The sequence below is a fragment of the Onychostruthus taczanowskii genome, unplaced genomic scaffold (assembly GCF_017590055.1).
Source record: "Onychostruthus taczanowskii isolate IOZ18803 unplaced genomic scaffold, ASM1759005v1 scaffold11, whole genome shotgun sequence".
NCBI lineage: Eukaryota > Metazoa > Chordata > Aves > Passeriformes > Passeridae > Onychostruthus > Onychostruthus taczanowskii.
The window spans coordinates 14,742,259-14,769,304 of record NW_024497629.1 but is presented as its reverse complement, the minus strand read 5'-3'; the positions used below and the strand labels follow the sequence as shown (position 1 = coordinate 14,769,304).

Here is a 27,046-nt window from a genome sequence, read left to right as displayed (position 1 = left end):
TGGCAAGTTACATAATGTTCTGACTTTTCTTTTGTGCCAGATAATGCTCAGATGGAGGATTATCCTGGAATTTATCTACTTCCTTGTATTTCCTTGCTAAAAAAATCTTAGAAGATTTCCTAAATTGCACTGTACAGTGCACAGAGTCAAGACCAGTTAGAAACTACATTAGAAGTACCCGGGAGGCAAGGTGTGGTCTAACAGTTATTCTTGTTTTATGATGGAAAATGTGTTTTTCAGCCTTTACAAAGGTCAGATAAAATATGCATAGAGTACATTTAGATAGCATAAAATGTGACTGCAGAACTGTATCTGTCCCAAGGTACTAATACTTTTTTGCAAATATTAAATTGCTCTCAATCCACATGAGATTCTGAAGTGCTAATACTTGTGTGGGGAATATTCCCCAGGCTCATACATCTATTTAAAATGCATATATTCATCCAACTGCCTAGTGTACATTTAAACACAGGAGTTAAGAGTGAAATAGCATCTTTGCCTGAATTAGAACACAATTCAGTGCATGTAAAGAACACGAGGCAGTACATAGTAAATTACAGAGTTAAAAATTACTCCTTTGAATTCAAATGACAACATTTTCAGTGTTATGTGACATCAAATCGTGGAAATACTCTGCAGAATTGCCATCTCCTGCCCTGATTCTCCAGTCAGAATGAGTCTGACTGATTCTTTTTGTTTGGTTGGATTTCATGTTTAGGGAAGAGGGACCTCTGTTATAAGGTGGCCATTTCCTCAAGCCCCCAGCTACAGCAGCTTACAGGGGACAGTGACTGACAAGTCAGAAGATCACGGATTTGGGGGCTGTCGTTTCCCTTTCAGCAAGGAAAGGAGAGCAGCACACCATTTTGCCGCCTGTACTGATACTGCATACCTGCAGAACGCGGGGAGCTGCACTCCAGCACGCACCCACCCGGCGCAGCTCAAAGGCGCGGCGGGCTCCGCCGGAGGAGCAATGCCTTCGTGTCAGCACCTCTGCTCGGCTCTGCTCCCCGTTCCCCGGAGAAAGGGCACGCCTCGCTCTCTAGCTCTCCAGATTGAATCATCTCAAGCCTTTTGTGCCTAATCAAACTAAAACAGCACTCTACTGACCGCAGAGGGTCATTTGTTAAATGAGAGCTAGAAGAGAAGGTTCAAGCTTTCCCTTTAGAGGCGGCGCAGGCGGCGCTGCGGGCAGGCCCTGCCTCTGCCGCAGGAGTCACACTGCACTCTGCTGGCCCTGCCGCACGCCGCTGCCGGGGCAGCCGCCGAGCGGCTCCTCTGCCTCGGTTTAGCCTGCATTAAATAGGAAAGGGAAAAGGGCCTAAGAAAAGACAAAATGCTGTCAGAGAGTATATATGTATGAATCTGTGTGGCCACACCACACTGACAGCGCCCTGGAATGGCGATGTCCTTCCCTGCTCCTCCCGCCCTGCTCGCTCGCCCTCCCGCTCTCTGAGGGGTGGGAGTCAGGAACGCCCGGGGGAACAGCCTGCTGTCTCCTCTGCACACCGGCCAGCGTAGCTGGGAGTACAACACAGTCAGCCACAGCGGGGTAAAACCAGGTAATCCGTTTAATAAGTCTTCAGAGTAAACAAAGAAACAAAAAAGCCCAAATCTGTTGCTGAACAAGTATTAGCAAACAAGAAGTTAAAAATGTTACAACTGTTAATCACTAAGATATTCACTAAGAAAATATTTTTCAGCTATATCATAAAGCAATGGCCACCCTCATGTTGACTACCACTGATACAGAAATCTTTTCTTGTACTATGTGCCTATCCATAGTTAAGTTATGTGAGATAAAAAATACATTTTAAACAAACCTGCGCATTCTCAGACACGTATGATTTATTTGAACTACCAGGAGCTTTTCTCCAAGGATTCCTCACAGTCTCCTCCTAATAACCTATGAGATGTTTGTTGAAAGATGGGATGAGCCACTACCCCAGTGCATATCACTTCTGCAATCATTATGAGATCTGCAAAGAACAGAATTAAACTCCAAACTCTTTTTCTTTACTGCTCGAGGGAGATCTTGAGCTCAAACTCCCATTTGAAGAAGTTTAAAAGGAGCAAGAAAGAGACACCATATGATCACGATAGCACTGAATGCACACATAAAATGTGCTAATTGAGAACATTGCATCATAAAAAATATGAGACAGAGAAATTAAAATTATCTGCTTACTGTATAGGCTTATGGGTTCTGGAGAATAGCAAACAGTGGGGGATGAAATTGTGTCCAGTTACTACTTTAAGACAACAAGGTGACGGTATGGTTTCAGTGCCTCAAGAATGTTTCCACTGGGATCAGGGAATACTCACAGGAATAAATATCACACTTGCATCAGAAGGAAAAAGTTCACTCCCTGGGCTTCGCTGAAGTGCTAGAAAAGTAGCCAAGAAATTCCAAGGCTGTTCTGAGCGGTTGTGGGTAAGATTACATTCAGCTCAGCACTTTAGTATGAACAGCTGAGAAGAGCACAGAAGTGGATAGGAAGGAACTCCTGATGGCCCCACCTCCCGGAGAAACAAATTATTCATAAAATACAAAATGTAAGTGCACAAAGATATTAATGGAAGATACAGAATTAATTGATATGTTTGTATAAAAGCATTAATAACTTATATATTTTAACCATTATCTATACATCTATTTCTTTCAATACAAAATACACTTAATTATGCGCTAAGAAAATGTTCTTCCACTTCCTGCATGTCCATTTCCTGTGTTTTTAGGACAGAAAATACAGCTGATGATCAAGTTTTGAAATAAAATGGGTTATCAATAAAAAATAAATCTAATTAGAAATTTTAATTTAATAAGCTCTATAAATCATAACCATCTCCCAGTATTATTTTAAGTGTAGAAGGGACATTTGTGGCAGAGCAGCCAGGAATCTTTAGGTGGCAAAAAGACCACACTGGCAGACAGAATGAAAGAGAAATGGAGCAAGTCTCTGAAGATGACAGCTTGGCTGAATGTGAGGGAGTCTGCATGAGTACATACAGGTCTGGGACTAGCAGACAGGAGGTGGGGAAACCTGAGTGGGTGCCAATAAATGACTCTGTGGTATGTCTGAACTTGCCTGAAATACAGCTGGGTCTGAACACTCCCAAAGCTGGTTGTGCCTACATGGCTGATAACCAGTAGAGAAAATAAATAAAAATCACCAAGGGGATGGAAGCCATTATTACCTTCAGCCTCATGGTTACAGGTGCTCAGAAAGCAGCATCAGCACTGATTCTCATTTCTTCTAAAAGCTATTTACTCCCAAAATGTCACAAGGGGACCCACTACTACACAACTGGCATCTGGAGTCACCAAGCAGCTCCTCAGGAGTGCTAACCATGGGAAATAAACAGTCACAGTCACTTGCCATCAGGAAGTGACCAAAGTTTCATCTCCTGACTGGCACTCACAACTATCCAGATAAAGGAGAGAGTTTTCCATTTCTCTGCTAAAAGGGAGAGGAGTGCAAAGCGAAAAGCTGTTTTTATATTTTAACCTCCTGTTATTATCTTCAAAAGTAATCTTGGTAGGAAGGAACAGTGGTATGGACAGATTCCATGGGTACAGAGAGCAGTTAGCAAGCACGGCCTGGGGGTAGAAGACTGAGTGCCTTTGAAGCACCTTAGGAAGCAACAACCTGGCGATTCTTGCTGCCAGGTTCTGTACAGGGATGTGTTTCTCCCATCCTGAGCTATGAAAAGGTTGAGAGCTGAGCTGGACATGGCTGCAGGATGACAAAGGCAAGCAGTCTTTCCCAAAGGCAGAAGGAATGATGCACTTATTTTCTGTACCAATGCCACAAGGCTGTGCTCAGGGCTGCTTCCACTGCTGACAGATGGAGACAGGGTAGAATATTAAATGTTTGGCCAGCCAAGTGTTAGCCACAAATATTCCAGCTGTTTCAGCACAGCTGATGCTCATGTTCTGGAGAAATTAAAAGAAGGAGTTTCTATCTCTGCTCTAGATATTAATTTTCTATTTAAATATTGCAGCCATTTCTTCATTTTTATTTGGGTTTTTATAGTTTTTAAAAAGCATACACCAAGTCACATGTAACATTTCAATTGTTTCCAAAAGCGTGGCATTAGTTTATGGGAAGCTGTTATACCCAAGCATGTTCTATATCACAAAGATAACATTTTGAAAAAATAAAATTAATTTAATTAGAACCTTTAGAAAAAGTGATTTACATTTCCTTACTTTCTGGAAGAAAAAAAAAAAAAAAAAAAGGAGATGAAAAAGCAAGAAGGACCTAGCAAATAGTAAAACAAATATAGCCATGTATCCCTGCCCTGCCCAGCTGTAATTTTGTTTACCAAAAGAGCTTCATCATGACAAGAACGTATAATTTTCCACTTCAAATGCTGAGAAGCTATAATTCTAATAAAAAAAAGGAACTACCATTTTTTTAGCTACTTGCCTCTTCTTTTTATCTCATAGATTGCTGAAGTTAATGAATACAAATATCTAATTTATAATTTCATTTTCATAATCTAATATTCAGGTACTCAGTGAACCTTCTCCAGCCTAAAAGTGAGTGCCAGCAGAAAAGCGTGTTGAATTTAGCAATTCTCTTTCAACCTTTGTGTGAATTTTTTAATTTATTTTATATAAAATAGTTTGTATAGACTATAAAAAGCTGGTTTATTCCCCAGAAAGATTTACCTGTTTATATGTAACACATGTACTCCATATTTGCTTTCAATTATGTATTTTGTTGGATCACTTGCAGGAGAAATCAATTCCTCATTTTTGTACCTGACAATCAAGAAAAAAAATAAAATTCATAAATGTCAGCAACTATTCCTTAATCTGGTAGATCTTTGGATCAAGATATCATTTGCTATCATCTGAACTCTCTCTACTTGCACAGAGTATTTTCCAGTATGTATGGGTAGATACACATTGGGCCATGAAGGTAAAGCAGGACTATCACAGCAGCAAGGAAGTGGAAAGAGAAGATGTGCACTCAATCTAGAAGACGAGGAAAAGAAGTAAAGAGAAGATGGTATGGGGCTTTGAACTTTCAAATCCACTAACCCTGACACAAGATGGGAAGCAAACTTTATCCTGCACCACAGTAAAACACCTCAGCACAAGAAGAGGAGAGCAGCAGCAGAATTATGCCTCTCGCTAGGTCTTTACAGTCCAGCCTGAGGCTTTCATATATACAGGACAGCACCTGTTCAGAGAGGAGGGCAGCTGAAAGGACCTTTATGTCCTCCTCAGTGTCCACAGATACTGTGAGTTCTGTGTATTTTGCCACTTGCTACTTTGTGTTCAGGAAATTCAATGGCCAGAAAGACTGGAATGCTTTCCAGTGTCTGCCTTCTGAAGTGCTTGAGTTTGTTTCTCACATTGCATGGGGCCACTCAGCAAGTTTTCCTCCCACTCCTTCCATGCAGTATCAACTGCTACAATCCAGCACATCTAGGAGGATTATAAAGGGGATTTAACAAAGCCATTATATACATGACACTTATCAGTTATGGCATAACTTTCAAATGAAAAAAGCTTAACAACATTTTTACAGGGCTAGGAAAGGCCAGTCTCTTACCATTGTACAACAGGCGTTGGAAATCCTTGCACAGTAAAGCAAAGGCTCACAGACATCTTTTCCCAGATGGTGTGAGACCTCAGGCGCACTAGAATTTCAGGGGCTCGACTTATTCTTTCTTCAATGATATGTCTTTCCAAAGCCATATTTTCTTCTACCTATTAAACATGGGAAAAGAAAAGAAGCATCTGGCACCAGACTCAAATAGGCTAGGAGATCCAACCTTAAATTCACAAACAGATGTTTAATCACTACTTATATTTGAAGCACAGGCCTAAACTTCAGTACATCTTTAATTATTTTTGCATAGGAGCAAAAAGATTCAGCAGGTACCATTCTTTGCACAGCAAGTCTATCCAGATGTTCTCGAGCACGGTGCCTGGCAGTGTGAATCTCTTTTTCCAAAGCAGACAACTCACTGGCAAAACGGATTCTTTTCTCATCACTTACATGAGACTTTTGCTCATGACTCCTGTGGGACAAGAAAAAAAATTCAGGTAACCACTGTGAAGCTTTAAGTTTGTCACTCATACACATCAGGGCACCAAGGGCTGTGAAAACATATCAGTGAAAACATATCAGTAAGATGTAAAATTTAGGTTAGGAAGCATTCTTAGCATCTATCTGCATATCCTGAGTATGCAAAATCATTTCTTCATATTCTTTCCCCCTGTATTTTTGAGGCCACACGTCTAAGTCTTGAATTCTGCTATGGTCACATTGACATGGTCCCCCACAGTTCTCTGGTAATCAAGATCAAGAACCTGCCTAGACTCCTTCTGGCCCCCGATTTTCCTTCCCATGGACACAAGAAGGCAGAGGAGTGAAGGCAAGTTCTGTGCCTGTTCACAACCTTTGAAAAGTTGTGCCTCGCTTACATACCCTTAGCTTTAGAAGCTTTAGAACCTGGGAGCTCTTGTAGCTCCATGGGCTCTATCATCTGACCTCACCTGAAAGATACAGACCAAGGAGTTCACAAGGATTTGATGGACAGTTGCATGTAAAAAAAAAAAAAAAAAGCTGTCCCTTGACAAGGAGGAGCAGGAAGTATTATATAAACTACCAGGAAAAATATAAAGTTTGGGAAAAAATTGTGAGTTGTTCCCTGAAAACCTAATTCCACATATTTTTCAGAATTCCTAAAAGTACCCCAACTCATAAATGTTCTTAAGCGGAGCTGGCTCAGTTTCCTTCATTCATGCTGATTCAGTAAACACGCTGATTCTCTTTTCTTTCGCAGGACAAAAGAAGGTACTGAATATCAGGTATTTCTAACATGTCTGTCAATATAGTCAAGATATGGCAGACTCTGAAAACATAACCCAAATAAGAAAACTTCCACAAAATTCAGTGAATGAAGATATTATTTGTCTGCTACTTAAAAAAATTATTTGTACCTACTATTTCAATGTACTTTAAATACCAGCCATGTCTTGCCATTTTTAATATTGCTGAATTTTAAAACTGTTTTTAAAACCTAAATTAAAGTATACAAAATCATTTGATTTTCCTAGAGATTTCTGTTCTGAAGTTATATATTTCAAACCAATCCAAGTACAAGAACCATATGGATGTGTGTGATTTGCACAACATATTTTCTACAAACACGGCAGAATTCCTTCTTGTAATGTAAATCCTCTATGTCTTTGGTGGAGTAACTGTAGAGCAAAGCAGAGCAGAAACAGTGAAATTTACTAAGGGTAATGTTGTCATCAGCATGGTTACTCTGGGACATCTTATCAAGGCAGTAACTGAGACATGACAGTAAACGCTTTTGATATTCAGGAAAGAATTTAAAACATTTGAATTGATACAAATTAGAAATTTGGGAATAGTAGAGTAGCTCTCTTCAAAATGAGTTCTGGGTACCAGGTGGATTCTAATTTATTTTTGGTTTAAATCTGTTTTCAAGGGTGAGAGTGGGGACCAGGGGAACAACTCTGGGTTGAAATATGAGACTGAAAGTGACACTCAGTCATTTAGTGTTCCAGCCAAAATAGATTAGTGAAGAACAGTGACAGAGAAGCCTCCAGTCTTGTCAACTCTGAAAAGAGCCCTGGCAAAAGAGTTGGGACCAGAGCCACTACACAGGTCAGAGTGGACCAACAGAGCTTTACCTTTTCCTGGATTCCTGCATTGCCTCATGAGCCAAGGTGCGTGCCCTCCTGGCACAGAGTCTACATGTGGTTTTGCCCAAGCCAGAGGATTCATAATAAGCAGCCTGCCTGGAAGCAGCCCTTCAAATATAAAAGAGATTGTTATAACCCAGCAGTTCAGGTAAAACATGAACTCACAAATGTCAGAGAAATTACTTTGAGCTCAATGAGCTGAACACCATGACTGAGCACTGTTCAGCGAGAAACCTTTGCATTCTCACTGACTGCACTAAGTGGTGATTGTCACTTGTCCTTCCAGGGCTTAATGCCCATCATCTGTCACTAGGATCATTAGGCATTTTTATTTCATTTTATTAAATTTATATTTATTTCAGTCTTCAATCATTCAGGTGTGATGATAGCATTTCAGTGAACCCCAAGGGTACCAGACTGTCTAATACATAAATCATAAAGATTCCCCATAGCACTGTCTGTTTCAAAGTATTCCTGCTTTTCTATATTTCACAGATCTTTCTGCAACTTTCCTCTTTCTTAAGGGAAACTGGACCAGCTAGACAGCTAGGTAGGCATGTTAATTACTAAGTAGGGAGAACGGTGACTCTGAAGCAACCACAATACAAAGTTTCAGGCTTTGAGATAAAAAGAATGTGCATTTTATGGTTAAAACTCTGAGATTTCAAATGAGAAGTATTAAGCTTTCATTTAAGTTTAAAAAGGAAATTGAATCACAAAAACTGTAATTAGTTATAGCTAACTTCAGGAGAAGGAATATTATTATGTCATACAGAAGATTGGGTAAAAAGTTGTTTCTATGACTTACAATAAATTTCATGTCAATTTTTCTTAAGTCAGTTTCAATTTTAGCCTAAAAGGAAAAATTTTCAGTTTAGATGTACCAAACAGGACAGATCCTAAGCTAAAAGGTCTGTGTAGGTATCTTGCAATTCTGCTAGGAAGTTTAGCTATGCTGCTGGACAGACTACAGACAAGGAGCATGCCAATGGAAGGAAGCAGAAAACTACCATTCTGTATAAATCATATTTTTTGGGGGGTGGAAGGGAAAGGTAAGTATCTTGATTCTAAGAACTGAGTACCCAAAACAGAAACCTGCCTGTGCTCAAATACACATCACTTACTTTCTTGCTGCATATTCCTCAAGTATATATCTTGTCTGAATGTTGCGGTAGGACTGGTCAAAGTGCTTGTGCCTCCTCTGGTAAAATGGCACTGCTACTGAAGACATCCTTCCTCTGTGACAGCCAGTAATTCCTGCAGAGAGTGAAGTTAGCCATATATTTAGCACACATTTAGCCATATATTTCAGACTCTTTGGTTTGATATTTTTTGATATGTAGACATGTGTGTGAATATGTCCAAATGTATAAAATTGCACCAATTTGTGACAAATAGAGCCATCAATCACACACGTGGGTACCTAAGGCTGTATCTTATCAGCTGTGCAGTGTGAGCTATGGAATCACAGATGACAGCCTAAAAGATATTTCACCAGATCATTTTTCTCCTTCTTTGCAGATGTCATTTAACGCCTCCAGAGAAATTTCCAGGGATGGAAATTTGACAGTTTCTTGGCCGTTATTAGACATTTCTAGCTCTCTGCTCTTCAAACCTTTCACTTTTTCCACTTTGGCAATTTATGCTCACTATGTTTTGTTCAATTCACCATGACAACAAATAGACAGTGTTCGCTCACTTTTGTAGCAGCCTGTTGAAGATTTTCTTTACTTTTCTTTCCTGCTCTCTTCTTTAAACTCAACAAAGCTGGCTCATGCAATCTTCCCTCATGGGTTATTTTTTCTGGACTATCAATCATTCTGGTTTCCTTCTTGTGGACTTTCTCCAAAGCATGGCATAGTTTTTGATCAATATTTGGATAGAAGATTCTAAGAAACATTCAGGGTGCCCCTAGAAGCAGTGTGGGGGACAAGAGCACGTTTCCCACTGAGTTAGAGTTAAGCAGACTACCAATTACATGATTAAAAGAACATGGACTTTTTGTCCCTTTGTGCCTATTTTGTCCCTTTGTGCTTATTAGAAGTATGATGACAACTTCTTGCAAAAGTGGGGAATATCATGAGCCGTATTGTGAGTAGGAGCCAGCTTGTGTAACTGCAGTCTCAGTGGGGTATGGGGTTCTCTACTCCTGGGCCATTTGTCCCAAACTGTGGTGAGGGATTCCAACTAACAGCCAAAACCTCCCCCACAAGGCACCTACACTTCAGTGACAACAGAAGCAAGTTCCAGTATAAGTCTATAAAGCAGATGAAGATTTATTCAGGTAAATTACTGCAGTAACATCCAATACCCTACTAAAAGCTGAGGGGAGCATTCCTTCTGTTATGCTTCCTGTAGGGTGCAGGCTGCCAGCTCCATGCCAGCACCTCTTGTATTTGTGGGGTTCCCAGATGAAGGAAGGAAATTATGAATCTGACTCCATGTTCTTAGAAGGCTAATTTATTATTTTATGATCCATATTATATTAAAGAATACTATTCTGAACTATACTAAACTATACTAAAGAATACAGAAAGGATACAGACAGAAGGCTAAAAGGTACTAATGAAAACTCGTGACTCTCTCTCCAGTCTGACACAGCTTGGCCCCAGTTGGCCAGTAAGTCACAAACAATTCACATGAAACCAATGAAACGATCACCTGTTGGATAAACAATCTCCAACCACATTCCAAAGCAGCACAACACAGGAGAAGCAAATGAGATAATATTGTTTTCCTTTTTCTCTGAGGCTTCTCAGCTTCCCAGGAGAGAAATCCTGGTGAAGGGATTTTTCCAGAAAATATGACGGTGACAAGCACCCAGGGCACAGGCTGAGGCACAGCCTGGCATCCACCTCAGGGCACCCATGGCAACTGAAGCAACACCAGCTCACCCAGGGAACACGTAAGGAGTGTGTCAGGGTCCTGCGGACAGCAATGGACCTGACTGTCCCAGCCCAGCTTCCTCCAGAGTTCCTCCTACCCTTCCTACCACCCAGGACCCTATGTCAGTTCCCAGGGCCATCAGTTTCTGTCCCAAAAATGACATAGCAGAGCCAGTCTCCAGCTCCCCACAGCCTGGCCCTGCCTGGATGTAGACCATGCAAGAAGAACCTGACTCAGACCCGCACCAAAAATCCAAACTTGTAACAAAAAGTCACTTAAATAAGCAGCTTCATGATGTTTATCAAATAAAAACTCAAAGGGATTTGAAAAGAAATCTTATAAACTCATTTAGATAAAACATTTACAGGTTAAAATGACAGTTAATGTAGACCATATTTCCAGCATATAGTATTTATCAAAAAAAGGAAATGCTAGTAGTCATTGGTTAAGTAGAATAAAAATCTGTAACTGTGTCTGATTGTTACTTGCAGATAGTCAAAGGCAGAGTCAGAATATTATGATATTCTCATATCAGCTACTTTTGCTTTTCCAAGAAAAAGTAAGGAGCAAACAGTAGGTATATTTAATAGAAGTCACATCTTATTTTAAAATGTTAGAGATCTAAAGAAATTTTTACAATTTATAACCTCATAGCTGCAGCTTCTGCATAACTTAGAGTTACCTTTTCAGCTCTTTTTCAAGATATGAGAATGACAAGTCACAGGTTCCGTAACGACAGCTTTAGGCAAAAGCACAGGACACTGCAAAACAAAAATTAAACAGGTTTACAACATTACTGTGGAGCATTAAAGAAATGTATTGCCACATTTACAGAGAAATAAGAATATTAGCATGACCCAAGTTAGTTCAGCACCTCACAGAGATGCTGGCTCAGTAAGACAAACTCATACAATGCTGAGCTGCCATGGAGCCCTCACAGACCTATTAACCCATCATATGACACAATGTCTTGGTTACATGAGCAGAGTTGCACAGATACAACTCTGGAGCAGTCTTGGCTTGTCCTAGTTTTGATATCTGTACATTATGTGACTCTACACCTGCAGACATTGAACACTGGTTTTCTTCCTGCTGTCTAACTGTGTGACTATTGTGTATATGATACTGGATTCCACATTAATTCATATGTTAATTGAACAAATAATGGTATCATTTTCCCTTTTTTCTATTTTTAATTAGCCTTTTTGCCTAAATGAAGGTGCAAAAGACAAACTCAAAAGGTAAAGCTCACTCCACTGTTAAGTGCTACTCATGTTCACATGTGGCCAATTTAAATAATTCTGTGAATTTATCAACATGCAAGGTGAATGTTGCTACATATATAATTCACACTGAGATCCACTTCATAAGGACTGCAGAGTAATGCCCATTTATCTGGATACATCAAAGTTATTTTCATTTTTGAGAGAGGAGAAAACACCATTGTCATTTACAGTCCAGCCTTTTTCACTAAATGTAAAACTTAAATTTTAATTAGTGTATTTTCTTCTATTTGTCAGCACCCAGGAGTCCTCAAACTTTAGTTCATATATTTTTCACATTTACCCAAATGCCTTTAGTATAGAAACAAGGGTAGCCATCCACTCACAGCCTTCATATAAGAAATTAACAGAGCTTTTTAGCAGCCAGACTCACTTTGCCTTCTGTTAACACAGAGGGGAGCTGCCTGGCAACAATTCCAAATGTAATAATAATCATCAGTTAATTACAACTACATTTGCAGAGTATGTATTTAATACTTAATAGTGCTGCAAAGACAAGTACAAGAAGAGCAAAATCAAAAAAAGCCCTACTGTCAAAACAGCATATAGGGTATTGAGCTCCAGATAAAAGAAGTTTATACTGTATTCCTAGGAGCAATATGTTGACTGTTTTACCAGTTTTCCACTGGTACGCATTTATATGAGATTTTTGAAATATATTGTAATATTTAGACAATCTACCGCTAAAACAGTTAGAGAACATGATATGCTGATGACAGCTTAACCCCGGTGAATTTATAGATTTAGATGAACCAAAATTTTATTAATGACAGTATCTGGAGGCATAATTATATTGGCAAGTGAATTGGTAAAACTGACTCAAAAGTGAGATGAAGGAAGTGGTCTGGCAAAGAAACTGGGGGGGAAAATCCCAGTGGAAAATTGAGAGCCCAATAACAACAACAACAAAGCAAAAGTCTGGAGAAAGACAAATTAATTATCTGAATGATTATAACAAAATAAAAAGCAAATCTCAAGTATTATTTACCAAGTTCTACTGCATGAATTTTGGAGGCATTGCTGAAATACATGGCCTGTGTGTCATAAACAATCCTTGAATTGCATCCATGCACATCCTATTAATGACCCTGGATTTCAAGAAAAAAAAACTAGAATTACAGGAAAAAGATGATCTTAAAACATTGGTATCTCATGTGACCTTTATATTGTTAGTGCAATGTAGTATCATTGTACTCCTTTCTTCTTCTTCTTCTTCTTCTTCTTCTTCTTCTTCTTCTTCTTCTTCTTCTTCTTCCTATTATTATTATTATTATTATTATTATTCCTATTTGTTTCTATGACTGTAAATGCTGGGGACATCAAAATGACCTAAAGTGTTCTAATCTATGTGCTGTATAAACCACTCAGAAGATTATTAAACACAAAGCAAAATATTACCTCAGCCAAAATGTCCTTAAGGATTAATGACATCAACCACAGGTGAATTAGTCTGCTCAAGTCAGTTTACAGAAACATACCTTTCTTCAGCTTTGTAGCACGTATATAACAATTTTTACTTGACCGTGGGTAAAAGGCCAAGCTCCCAGGTCAGGATATGCATAGTTTTGTGACACAGTAATACTGATCTGAATAGAAAGCCATAATCTAGGACCACGTGACAAGGGGCCACATTCTTGAGCAGAGAAGCCAAGGGTCTGATATAAACATTGTTAGTCTGATAAGTGAGTCAATTTAAGATTTAAAGGACAAGCAGTAAATTGTAGCATGATCATTTACATTGCCTCAGAGAGCAAGCATACAACCAACTAAATTGATGGATGGCTTGACAAATGCCTTGGGAAGAAGAACATGGCTGCACTCACCATAGATAGACAACTTGCACTCCCAGGTTCAGAAGGCTCATGTCACGAGCAATGCACTGTACAGCATGTATTTTCTCAGCCTGACCTGACAGTGCTATACCATTCAACATGCACTTCTGTGCTCATCTCTGTTCCTGGCCATCTGCAGAAGTGCCAAATATTATTCACAAGTTCTTGTCTGTCCTCACGTAGACAGAAATTTCTTTGACCATTTGCACTGATTTGTGGGCTTGTCCTTTTTTTCCCACAACTTAGACTTTTTTTTCTCTACCTGTCCCTCTCGTTCTGCTAGCTGTTCTCCACATTGTTCAAAGTTAAATGTTTTCAGGAAGCTGCTAGCTTATAATTTTATGGTGCATAAAAGCCCTTGATATATAACTGATAAAATATATTTAAATCCATATCACCTACATGCCATAATGAAAGATAAAAAAAACCACCTTCTATTAATTACTCCTAATGGCCAGTATAAAAAATTATCATATTGACTCAAAAAATATGCAGTCCTTTCCAGATGGTTATATCCATGCTGTAGAGATTGCAGACTTAATAACATATTATCATTTTCTCCCATAAACTGACTTTGCTGGAAATCTTGTAAAACCATCATGAGTCATTATGCAGCTCTAGACACTGCAGTCTAAACAGAATGGTATGTAGAGAATCTGGTTAATTCTTTTCCATTTTGATAAGAAACTAATTTGATTAAAAAAGATTTGACAAAATTTCTAATATGTCTCTCTAGTCTTTTTTCTCTGTACACATGTGTATATTTAGATCATAATAGAAAATTATGTTGTGTGAATGAAAAAATCTACTCAAATATACTGTCATTTTAAGATGTTTCAGGCCTTCCATTGAAGGTCTTGTTCAGTCCACATAAGAATTCAGTTTTAGCTTTTTTGACAATAGAACAAAACTGCTCATCATTAAAAAAGAAAAAAAAATGTATATGGAATTCTCACTTGCTTACTCTGCTGAATTCCAGACATCATTCAGTGAGCTTGAACACTTTTTGTGTTTTTCTTTTTGATTTCTTTAGCTAAATCATATTAGGTCTTATGTTTTACTGATCTCACCTCCTTTTAATGGAAACAGTGTTTTCCTCATTTCACCAATTGGTTTAAACAGATTCAAATATTCCCCCAAAATTCATGTATTACTTTTGTTATTAAACATAATAACAAAAAAAAAAAGATAAAAAATAGTTCTCTCCTGTATTTCTACTTATCTGAGTACCCAGCAAAGCAACATTTTCAAGCAGCTGACAGTGCCAGCCATCACAGATCTGTCATTTTTATTAATTTCTGAATATGTTCTGAATAAGTAGACTTTCAACATTTCCAAACATCAAATGATACTATTTTCAATTACATACAGGTAGATTCAGCAGTTTAATGCAATAATTTGGCTGTAGCATATCTATGATTAGTTAGATTGAACACCTTGAGTTTGTAATAGTCCCTGAATGGCTTGGTTCACTCTCTAGCCAGAACAGTTAGTGTGGAGGTAATTTGAAATATATAATGGGTGGTCAGAGTCATGTCCACAACCCTCGATAGGGACCTTGGCTCTGTGTAGGGGAGCAGCAGGCATGGTGCAGGGGTACCCTTCCCTCCAGCAAGCTAATTGCTGTGGAGGGAAGCACCAGATCCTGTATTTTAGTGAGTCCTAAGATAATTTAATTTTGCATTTTCTGACTCTCATGAAGGAGAGGAGTGGAGCTTCCAAACTGAATTTCTTTCCATATCTCTACTAGAAGCTGAGCAGTATATATCCCAGACAGGGTACTAATGTGGATGTTACCTTGTGAATTCATCATCTTACAAGACTGGGAATTACATGAGGCTAAATTTGTCCACATTGACTTGGATCCTTGCCACCCTAACATTCCAAATGTTCAAATATGTTCTGATAAAGTTTGAAGACTTCCCTTCACTTGGCAAATGTATTCTATACCTTCAACTGGACACTAAGAACATTGGACAGTGAGATGGTAAGAAACATTTTCCACCATCCCAACATTCATTATCCTTCATTATGGTACTTTTATTGGCTCATAGGCATTATCAACACACAGGCATAATTTCAAGAGCATGAACTCGGTTTCCCAGGACTCTATCAGTGCTATTTAGCTGGAATTTTCATGTGACCCAGAAGATATCACTTAGTTTAGAGCAATACAGACACCAGAAACATCCTCTGGAAACATGTACTTGAAAGCATGGCAGACACAAAATAAAATAAAATAAGATTTTTTTTACTACCTACATCCCAAATGCATGGCAGACACAAAATAAAATAAAATAAGATTTTTTTTTTTACTACCTACATCCCATTCTTGAGCAGGCCAAATAGTTTTGCCAGCTACTATAGGATTTTATGCTTAATTATTTACACACAGACTTCAGAAAAAATCATACAGCATAAGCACACAAGAACGTAGTTCACACAATGTAGTTCTTTATATGCAGAAAGAAACAGAGGGAATGTAATACACAATAAAATCAAGGTGACTATGGACAGGACAAAACAATCTTTTGTTAGTTTGTTTGTTTGTTTTGCTTTTCATGAATCAATTTGTGTCCTACTTATTGCTTGTTTTCCCTGAGGAGAGTATTTTTATTTTTTTTTTACAGGAAAGCACCCAACCTCCTCCTACAAGCACTCTCATTTGTTCTGTGCAAGAAAAACATGGATAGAAAATTGACTTACCTAGGGGTATCGAAAAACTGTAAAGCAGAGAGGAAGACCAGCCTTTCCCAGCTTAGCAAACACTGCCCAAGGAAAACAAATAATTCTCCTCTCTAAAGGCTACTGCCCCTTCTCTCCTATTTAAGGGCAGATGCAGTGCTATATTTAGAACTAACCAAGTGATTCTCCCAAAAGTGGGGTCAGCCTGATACATAATAAGGGAGTGATATAAAGGCAAAAGAAAAGCATTAGCCTATATGGAGTTTAATACTGAATTTTAATAAAAGACAAACCTTATTCCTTAAAAAAGCAGTTGTCCTTATTTTAAAAGTGGGATTTCTTTCCCCAGCAACACCAAGCACATGGGAAGCAATTGAATGCCAGAAAACAGCTTAAATTTTTTATTTAGAAAAGTTTGAAGTTTTAAAATAATCGGTAACTTAGAAGACCCAGTGAGGAGACACGAACTCCAGAATATTATTAGTAAAGACATGAGATCCCCTTGGTGCTTCAGGCTGTAAAATGAGCTTCCCTATTGCTTCCTTAAGAGCTCTCTGGATGTGAGAATGTCTGCAACATATGAAGGCATACCAGTTGTATAAAACCCCTATTATTTCCATCTCTATTACATCACTAGTCAATCTGAGAGATATTTCTATGTCTTATAGGTAAAGTAGGAAGAATTTAATATGCATAGAGACATAAGCATGCAGGGAAAAAAATACAGCCAAAGCAGTCAGCTCTGTGAGACCTTGGTGGTCCCTGATGGTTCCTGATTATTGCTAACTAAAACGGATGCTTGCTGCCCATAGGGCTCCTAGGTTTCTGCCCAGAAGCTACAAGGCACCACTGTGGTGGCTCTGACATGTCCAGATGGCAGGGGGTAGCAGCACTGGCTCTGCAGAGCTGGTAGGCTTGGGATCAGTCACTCTGCCCCGTTCTGGTGGTAGACAGCCCCACAGGGATTGCATCCGTATGGGGGAAGGGAAGGAAGGGCAGGACCTCTCACAAGGCTTTGTGACAAGGATGAATAATTAATCACCTTCCCCTTATTCTGTCTGGAAATAGGACAACATGCCTGAGAAAACCTGGCTATGTGGCAGACATAATCACACCTCATGACTTAGCCCACAATGACTCAAATAATCAGTGAGTCAGCAACATACAAATGGTAGGGAATTAATTGATCTTAAAATTATTTGAAATAACAAGATCTATTTTCAATTTACTTATACAGAAATCCAGTCATTGTCAAAGTCACTACATGACAATCTATTCCACTGCTTGGTATGTGACACTTTGATACATGAACAATATTATTTTTAAGTCATATATTCTTATGTATCCAGGTAGGGAAGCAGAGCAAGAGGTGGAAAAGCCTTTAAATCACTGATTCTTATCCCATCTGCAGTGTTCATCCAAGTTTCCTAAATAGCTCTGGTAAGGATCTTTCTTACTGTTGTATCATCTAGGGCTACCATTTGCTTGAAACAGACTTCTCCCTTCCTCCCATTGATCTTGAATTATAACTCAGCCTGACAGAATTAGATCTACAGAGACAGACAGAGTGGAATGACTGCATATGCCCTGAATGTAGATGTTGCTTCAGAAGCAGCTGTCAAAGTAATTAGTATGTAATAATCCAGAGCAAACCCACTTTACTTACCCAGCTCCATCTCTTCTCTCCTATTGAATTTTCCTGTGGGAGGTAAAAGGTCATTTTTTAGGAAGACTTTAAAGTTCTCACTACACTCTGCTTTTCGTTTCTCATTCTATATTTATTATCTCTACAGAAATGGAGGCATTTACAGCCTGCTCTGTCTGCCTTTACACTTGAGCAGTCTTCTATTTTAAGTTTTGTTCAGGGTGTGGCTGGATGACAAAAATATGGAAGTGCATCCTAAGGACTGTGGGAAAAATGCCAAAGGCAAGAACAAGCAAGGCAGGAGGGCCAGTCCCAGGCTGCTTCTAGGAAAGACAATAAATACATTCTCCTTCTCTTCACAGACATTACAAAATAAGACAGAAGAGAAAACTGCAATATTGTGTTATTTACTGCTGGTGAAATTTAGTCAGCAAAGCACAAAAAATTGTCTAGCATTTTAACTATGAAATAATTTACATTATATTCCTACTGCCCCCCTAACACAGAAGGTGCCTTCTCCTGATCCTTCCACTTCCCAAATTAAGATCTTCCCTAAGAACTTTTCTAAAGCAGAGGTTTAACAGGGTATCAAAAGGATTACTCAAGCATTGTAAACTTAGCATGTGCTAAAATCCTTCTGTGAATTTGGTATTTTAGAATTACTTCTTTATTTTCTGCTAGCCCCTTGATGTGGGCTGCTTAACTGATACAGGCCTAAGTAATGTCTCAACTACTTCAGCAAAGGGAAAGACAAAGAACTGAAATGGAGCTCGGGAAAAAGAAGAGTTAGCATTTTAGCCATTGGATTAAACATCAAAACAGTAATGAAATGAAATGTAATAGTGTTAGAAGAGGTATGTTTTTAGCCTATAAGGGTGCCTTAATAGTGGCCTTGTGCTTTTATCTCTCTCCAGTTCTGAGAAAGCCTAATGCATCTTTGTATGGCGGCTTCTGAAGCCCAGCTGATATGTTAAGTGCTGATTTCTTCAAATGCTTGTTGCATATTTATAGCTTCACATAGATTAAAAGATTGGTAACTAGCAATGAGGTTCATCATCTCTGCAGCAGTCCTAATTATTCACTCAGCCCTGTGGTGAGGCTTCTAAAGCCATGGAACAATGGATACTGTGCACTGGTGATCTTAGAGCAGTCTCTCTTCACAGTTACCCAAGTCCCAGCATCTCCCTTGGTATTACAAAGGAAAGACAAAAGAGTGTATGCAAATTCAACCACATAACAAATAAATCATGTTCTTTCCTCTTTTGGTGACTTTGGTCAGAAATTCAGGATTATCAGTTATGGGCTCCTCATACAAACCCAAAAGTCAGAGGAGAGTACCAGCACCTGAAAGAATGAACTCAAAACAATTTTGGAGGAACTGCACCTGCTCATAGGGATGAGGTAGCAAGAGAGCAGTAACAGATGCACTTGACTGCTAACAGCACTGTAAATGTGCAGTGGAGCACAAATCCCCAAAGGAAATACACCTTGCTTCTTCTTTAAGTGGGGAGAGAACAAACCCATACTGACTTCTAAGAAGCCTAAGCACTTCTCTCTCTACCTCCTCTTTTCTGCTTATTTTCTAGTTTTTTCCTGATGCATTTTCTCTTATTCTACTAGAACTTCCTGATTTTCTGTTTCAATGCCCAACTTGCAAATATTTTAAGGCTGGTTTCATGCAGCTGAAAACTGTCAAAAGCTTCTACTACTCTTCACCAAAATGAGACTATACTGTGTGGAGATGAGACCAGAGAACATTTAAGTAATTTGGAGGAGGAGGAGGAAAATACACTTCCAACTAAGGGAAGGGTGTACAACTCCCAGGAGAGAGGACAATGGCAGCTGAAGGAAAACAAAACAACAGCTACAAAACCCCATTACAAAACATTAGATGTAAGATGCTTTAAACAGCAAGACAAGGATTTTCAATCAGCAATTCATCTGCACTAGACTGAACTGAATCCAGAACATCAAACAATTTTAGCATAAGTCTCTGAACAAACACTAAAATACCTGAGCTTACAAAATGCGGGGATTTTTTCCCTGCAACATAAGGCAAAATGAATCTCTTAGTGAGTATCCTCATTTATATCTAAGACAAACACACCACTGAGCTACAACTCACTGAGTTACAGCAAATCAATTATTTTTTAAGATACCTAAACAGTAATGTGTCCCCCTGCTGCCCAAGAAGCCACTATAAAGCCCATCAGAGTCAGTGCTAAGGTTTTACTGACTCAGGAAAGCTCAGATTCATATCCTTCTTGATTTAATATCAGCTCAGTGGCATCTCTTCATTTACCTTTCCAATGACACCTGTACAAAGACAAGGATCATAAAGATGTCTGTCTTATCCTGGTATATTTATTCCCGTGTCACAAAACACACTTGGCAGATACCTGCTGCTGCAATAGTTATCTTTATCAACTAACCCCAGGATGACCACCAGCACATTAAATCTAGAGAGAACCACAGGCTGTAAGAAGACAGAGACAGGGATTAACACTGCAGTGGTGTGGCCCAGAGATTTTGCCACACTTGGAAATGAAGGCAAGGCAGCTGCCCTCCAAAATCTACCATTAAGCAGCACCATTCAAAGCCTGTTTTAAAGTCCTCAGGTTTCAGTAGTTGTCAGCTGTGGGGGTTACTTCTCATAACAGCATTTACATACAGGATTGACGTCAGACAAGCACAGACAACTGAGGCACAGAATCAGAGAATGTTTGAGGTTGGAAGGGACCCCTGAAGGTCATCTTATCCAGCCCATTTCTCCAACAAGGCTACTTGGAGCTGCTTGTGCAGGACCACATCCAGATTTTTAATATTTCCATAGATGAAGACTTGTAGTTTTGGCTGTGGTAAAATTAATTTTCTTCCCAGTGCCTGATATAGAGCTGTGATTTGGATTTTTTCTGAACATAGGGTTGATAATAGACATTTTTGTTATTGATGAGCAGGGTTTACACTGAGCCAAGGCCTTTTCTGCTTTTCATGCTGTCATGCTAGTGAGGGAGCTGGGGGTGCATGGGAGGTCACAGCCAGGACAGGTTTATAGTCTGGAATATTCCTGACCAAAGGAATATTCCAGACTATAAAACATCATGCTCAGTATATAAAATGGAGGAAAGAAAGAAGGGAGAAGGGGGGGACATTTGGAGTGTTGACATTTGTCTTCGAAGTAACTGCTGAGTGTGATGGGGCCCTGCTGTCCTGGAGATGGCTTAACAACTGCCTGCCCTTGGGAAGCAGTGAATTCCTTGGTTTGATGTGCCTGTGTGTGCAGCTTTTGGTTTTCCTGGTAAACTGTCTTTATCTCAACCCAGGAGTATGTTTACCCTTCCAATTCTCTCCCTGATCCTGCTGGTGGGAGTGAGCAAGCAGCTGTGTGGGTTTTGGCTGCTGGCTGGGGTTAGACCATGACAAGAATACAAAACCTCTCTGGGCAACCAGGGCCAGCTCTTGGGTTCTCTCACAGTGGGGAGCGGAGACAGGGGGGAAAGTTTTCTAATGTTCATAACCTCTGTGTTTGAGTTTGTATCTCTGACTGGAACTGACTCTGGTTCTTTCCCCTTCTCTTGAGCTGGCAGAAGCTGAAGGTCACTGGTGAAGGCACAGACATGACACCCTCCAGGTTCACAGGCACACACACATTTGCTGTCTGGTTGCCTACTCTCTGTCTGTGTCAGTGCTTGCAGCAAACAGATGTACACTCTCATGATGGCTGATGTTTCAGGCACCCCACACCCATGGGTGCCCCCAGATAGCTATTTGTAGAGTATAAGGGTATCTAAAACCCCCAGTCTGACACCAATATCTGGCATCCAGTCCCCCCAGTAACTGGCAGTCAGTCCATGCAGTACTGACAAACATGGATGAAGAGTGAGATAGTTAAGCGAGGTTTGAATGAAGACAGAACAGACTCTGGTGATCAGGCACAGTGCTCATTCATATAGGTGTACTTTATATGCAATCAGCCCCTTGATAGCCTTTTCTGGGTGATCCTCTGTTAGCTCCTCTGATTTCTTCCCCTAAACATTTCTTCATCACTTTATGCAGGTCTACCAACTCTCACACCTCTGGTCCAGCACTCAAGATCTTCGCTTACCCCATCTCAACATCTCCAGGTATAATCTTCTCACATTCCACATATCCTCACATATTTCTCAAACAGATAATGAGAAATTATCTGCTCCTGTTTCACAGAGGAAAAGGAGAAGGAAAGGAATACATACAGATCACACAGCAGCACCTGCATTATGAGTCCAACATGAAGCTGACATCAAAGCCTCAAATGGTATCAAGTTCAGGCATATCCTTCTATTCAAGGTCATTGAACTTTTTATGGCATCTCCACAAGTTCATGTCACTGAAAGCTCATAGCTGTGATGTCCCATGCCACACAATATACTGCCTGACATATATGATCATTACTGTACCTTAGAATAATAAGCTTTTACTGTATTCCTTGGTAACTCTCATTACAAAAATTATATTTTTTTTTTATTTCAGAACTAAATTACTTAAATCCACAACAGCTCCAAAAAATGAAGATCTGACAACATTTCCCTGTAAATGGGCAAGAACTATTGCAAATGCAGATCAGAAACAATTTTCTTAAGGAGTTATGTCAGCTGGACCCCTTAATTCCTGTTCCTCACAATTGCTGGATATCTTTGATTCTGTAGTTGCTATAAGCAAAAGAATGAGCTTACCATAGGTAGATATAACAAGAAGTGTGGTAAGACTGATGGTCTCAGGCAGGCCCCAAATTTACAACTTGGATAGATTTTTCATATTTTTAGTAAGAACAAATAAAGAAACCACTGTTTAGCAGGAGTGTTAATGAACCACACTGATTCTTCTCCAACTGCTCAGTAGCTGCTTCTCCAGGTCTTCAAGAGCAATGCCATAGTGGATAAAAAATGAAGCAGGACTTCATTACATCTTCATACTGAAGAGACCTACTTGATTATTCCATCCCAATGTGCAACTACTGTTTCTGTCCATGGTCCATATAATGGTGCTTCAGGTCAAGCCACCTTTGGAGGTCTCCAGTTCTCTCCATTACTGCTGCTGCTCCTCCTGCTCAGCAGTGAGTATTCCTAATGGGCAGGTTTTGCTAAACTCTTTGTCCATGCCGTTTCACTGATTATTTAAGCTTCTCACTCTTTGCCATTAAGTTGTCTAAATCAGTCATCCACTATTGTCCTTGATTCATTTCACATAGAGTCAAAGACTCATTTCATTTCAAAGGGTGCTTTTACCCAAATAAAAACTGTAGAATTCCCCACTCAAACACTGTTCACATTAAAACAAAACTTAGAAAAGTTATTCTTAATTTGTTCTCTTTTTTTCATCATTCATCCAGACTAGGTCTTGTTTCACATACTGGCCTGCTGAGTATTCCTCTGCAACTGTTTTTAAATCACAAGGTAATGTTTACAATACTGATTGAAAAAATTGCAGATATAAGTACCTATATTTTGATTTCTACCTTACTGATATCTGAATCAAACAATTTTTCTTTTATTGTTAACTTTAATCTGAGATATATATGTGTTCCAGATACACAGATAGCTTGAGATGGCAGTAGAGTTTTTTTGCACCACCTGTCTCTTTTACTCTGATTTTCTACTGCAATTAGGCAGCATTAGGTACCACCAGCATCTGGTATCTACTGTAACATATCCTAAATAAATGCTAGGCAGATTCAGAGAGCTGCAAGACCAAAGCAGGCTTTCATCCAGCTTAATAAATATCTTGAGGCTTACGTCACATCAGAACGGCACAGAATGTAAAGCTCTGAATGCTTAGGACAGCTGTCCTCCTTCCCTGCCTCGGTGGCCTTTCTGATTACACTTGTACCCAATCCCATCCACTGGCAGTGTTTCCCAAGTGACACAAATACTGCAGCAGCACAGGAGATGAAAAAATCTTGAGCTGAGTGTGGTCGTCAAGATGTCTGGGTATTTATGACAGGGCAACAACAGCAACATCACAACATCACAGAAACCATTGAGGTTGCCTAGAATCCCAGTAAGTTCAGTGACTGATAGATTGCTGTTCTTTATTTGACAAAGGAACCCAAATCAGCTACCTGGAATTTCTAGTGCATAGGAACTCTTGACTGGACACCACACAATTGATAAAACATAGGGTTAAAACACCAGCTGGCTGAAGTACTTGTACTATAAAAGGAAGTAGGTCCTAATTTGGATGTATCCAGGAATTAATCCTTACTTATTACTCACACTTTTCTCCAACTCTTATGTTTACCGTATGTAAAAAAAAGTGCCTTTTTTCATTTAAATTTGCATAGAATTACCTTCCACACAGTAGTTTTTTGCTGCCTTCTGAGATTTTAACACAGTATTTTCTTCCTCTGAAGGTGCTCACATACTAACCCTCCTCAAACTTCACATTCCCACTGCTATTTCACTGCAATTGCTAGACAGAATATTGGCTTCTGACTGTATTCTGTCATTGCAGCCTACTAGCACAAAGAAGTCAGGACTTCTGTGAACAAAGTAGAAAAAACCAAATTAAAACAAGTTTGAGTTTTACATGTTTATATAATTGTAATTTTCCAGATGTGTGAAAAAAGAGAATGATTCTTTGAAGATATTGCAAACAGGCAATGAATTAACAAGGAAATTGGAACTATGTGTTGACATAATAGTGAACAGTCACCTGGAGATGAGAGACAGACATAGGTCATGGTAAACATTAGCAGTGAAAGAAATAGTTTGCAGTGGCACCTTATCAGAAGTGTGCCTTTGTGCCTTTCTCCAACTTTTTATTATATTTAGTGTAAAAGAATTGTGCTGTTTTTTCTAGAGTTGAGATTTGCCTATCATTACCTTCCATGCAATAATTCATGTCAAAGAAGCAGTATGAACTTTCCAGCAGTGTGTCTTTCTGGCCAAGAAGGCCGGGTGTATTAGGACGAGCATTGCCAGCAGGTCACAGGGGTGATCCTGCCCCTGTGCTCAGCCCCGGTGAGGCCACGTCTGGAGTGCTCTGTCCAGCTCTGGGCTCCTCAGGACAAGAGAACCATGCAGCCCCTGGAGCAGGTCCAGCAGAGGGCTATGAAAATGATTAAGTGCCTGGAACATCTTGTACAAGGAAAGGGTGAGGGAGCTGGGACTGTTCAGCCTTGAGAAGAGATGACTGAGATAGATATAGGTATCTGAAGGGAGGGTGTCAGAGGATGTTTCCAGGCTCTGGTCAGTGATGCCCCGCAATAGGACAAGAGGCAGAAACTGATGCACAGGAAGTTCCACCTGAACATGAACTCCGCATGAACTCCTTAACTGTGCAGGTGACTGAGCACTGGAACAGATTGCCCAGAGAGGTTGTGGAGTCTTCTTCCCTGGAGATATTCAAGAACCATTTGGGCACTATTCTGTGCCGTGTGTTCTAGGATGGCCTTGCTTGAGCAGGGAGGTTGGACCACAGGATCTACTGTGGTCCCTTCCAATGACCCATTCTCTGATTCTGTGATTCTGTTACAAAAAAATAATATTCCAGAAAGAAGTGTGTAGGAAAAGGAAACTTACCAAAAGGACACTTTAGGATTATGATATTTTCAGAAGTTTTCTGGGAAATGCTAATTAAGCAACCTGCATTGCCTTCCTTAACTGTAATATAAAAGCTTTGACTTGAGCTTCAGCTTTGTGTCTATAAAAAGATAAATATCCTTTGTAGAGTTTTTTTTTTCCTGCTTAATCCCAGGTTTAATTAATATAAAGATGTAAAGAGGATAAAGCTGATTGTGATAGCTGCTGCTGAAGACACTTCCCAACAGCTTGGATGATCATGTCTTTGCAGGAGTCATGAAAGAAGAGAGTAAACAGAGGCCTGTGTAAGAGAAGATAAGAGCTCTGTTCTGGACTTGGTGAGTTCAGATGGGCAACAAAATATGATGTCTGGTTTTCTGTGCACTTTTGATCAATAACACACTTTAAACTCATATATGATACATGAGGAACAGAAATACTGCCTTCATTTTTCAGCTGGAAAAAAAAAAATACAGCACTGAAAAAAGAACAAATGACTTCACATGTAATCTCCCTAACAGCAGAAGGGAATGTATGTGCAGTGTTACTCCCTTTCTAATGGAAGTATGACAGGAATTTCCTGATGTGCCACATACCCTGGGAAACAATTGTGCCTCATGACAGCCACATAGAAATAGTCCACTAAAGCTCAGTTCTCAGGTTATTACCTATAGAGCAGCTATCTCAACAGTTGACTTCTGATTTGCTGTGTGCCTTATTCATTATTATTGTTTGCTATTCCACCTCCTCCCACTTCCCCATACCTCCCTTAATAATTCTCAAAAAGAAAGAAAAGGGAGATTTCCACATGTCCCATCATTAGTGCCAGCCCAGAAGATGAGACAGTGACCAGGAAGACAATGCCACTATCTCTCACCACTCAGACATGCAACAAGCAGGGTAACACACAACTTACCAACATATCTAATAATGACATCCATCAGTCTTCTGATGGGTCTCTCTACAGCCAGTCAAACCTCCTGCTGATAGAACTCACAGCCACTTGGAACCTGGTAGATGGATTCTGGTCCTGAAAGCAGCCCTCCACATCCAGCCCTTCTGAATTCATAGCTGCAGAGGTGCCATATTCTTCCCATACAGGACTTGACCTAAAATTGGGTAAGAGGATGTAAATTGCTCTGGGGAACAGCACAACACATGCATTTGCTTTGTTCTTTAAATCTTTCCTAGGGACTTAATATTTGCTGTAGACAGGGCAAGGACACCAAATGTACCATTAGGGCTGGTATAATAAAGTCATTCTTATGTTAGGACAAAACTTATGAAATATGCACCAGGGACGTTAAGGAGGAAAAGGCCAAAGTATTGATCTATATTCCAGAAGCTAATGAACACTTGCTTGGTGAATGTAATCTGTTGAAAGAAAATAATAGAAAACAGCAGCCAAGTAAGGAGGAAAGATAAATCATTGTGTATGACAGAGATCTGAAGAGGAA

The 27,046-nt window shown here is 39.6% G+C and overlaps 1 protein-coding gene across 4 annotated transcripts in view; it reads right to left on the bottom strand.

The window, feature by feature from the left end:
- The window catches only part of MYOM2 (myomesin 2), a 75,486-nt gene extending 58,973 nt beyond the window's left edge, over positions 1-16,513 (bottom strand). For 2 of the 4 annotated variants that reach the window (XM_041420231.1, XM_041420253.1), the window contains exons 1-7: positions 16,407-16,513; positions 11,268-11,346; positions 8,824-8,956; positions 7,688-7,807; positions 5,904-6,042; positions 5,571-5,728; positions 4,679-4,771 (exon numbers count right to left, since the gene is read on the bottom strand). In XM_041420231.1, coding sequence (XP_041276165.1) covers positions 4,679-4,771; positions 5,571-5,728; positions 5,904-6,042; positions 7,688-7,807; positions 8,824-8,930 — 617 coding nt within the window. In that variant the 5' untranslated portion in view covers positions 8,931-8,956; positions 11,268-11,346; positions 16,407-16,513. Of the gene's footprint in view, positions 1-4,678; positions 4,772-5,570; positions 5,729-5,903; positions 6,043-7,687; positions 7,808-8,823; positions 8,957-11,267; positions 11,347-12,856; positions 12,878-13,691; positions 13,730-16,406 lie in introns of those variants that run through there. The other 2 variants (XM_041420236.1, XM_041420244.1) reach the window with 2 other exon arrangements.
- Between the last annotated feature and the right edge of the window lie 10,533 nt (positions 16,514-27,046).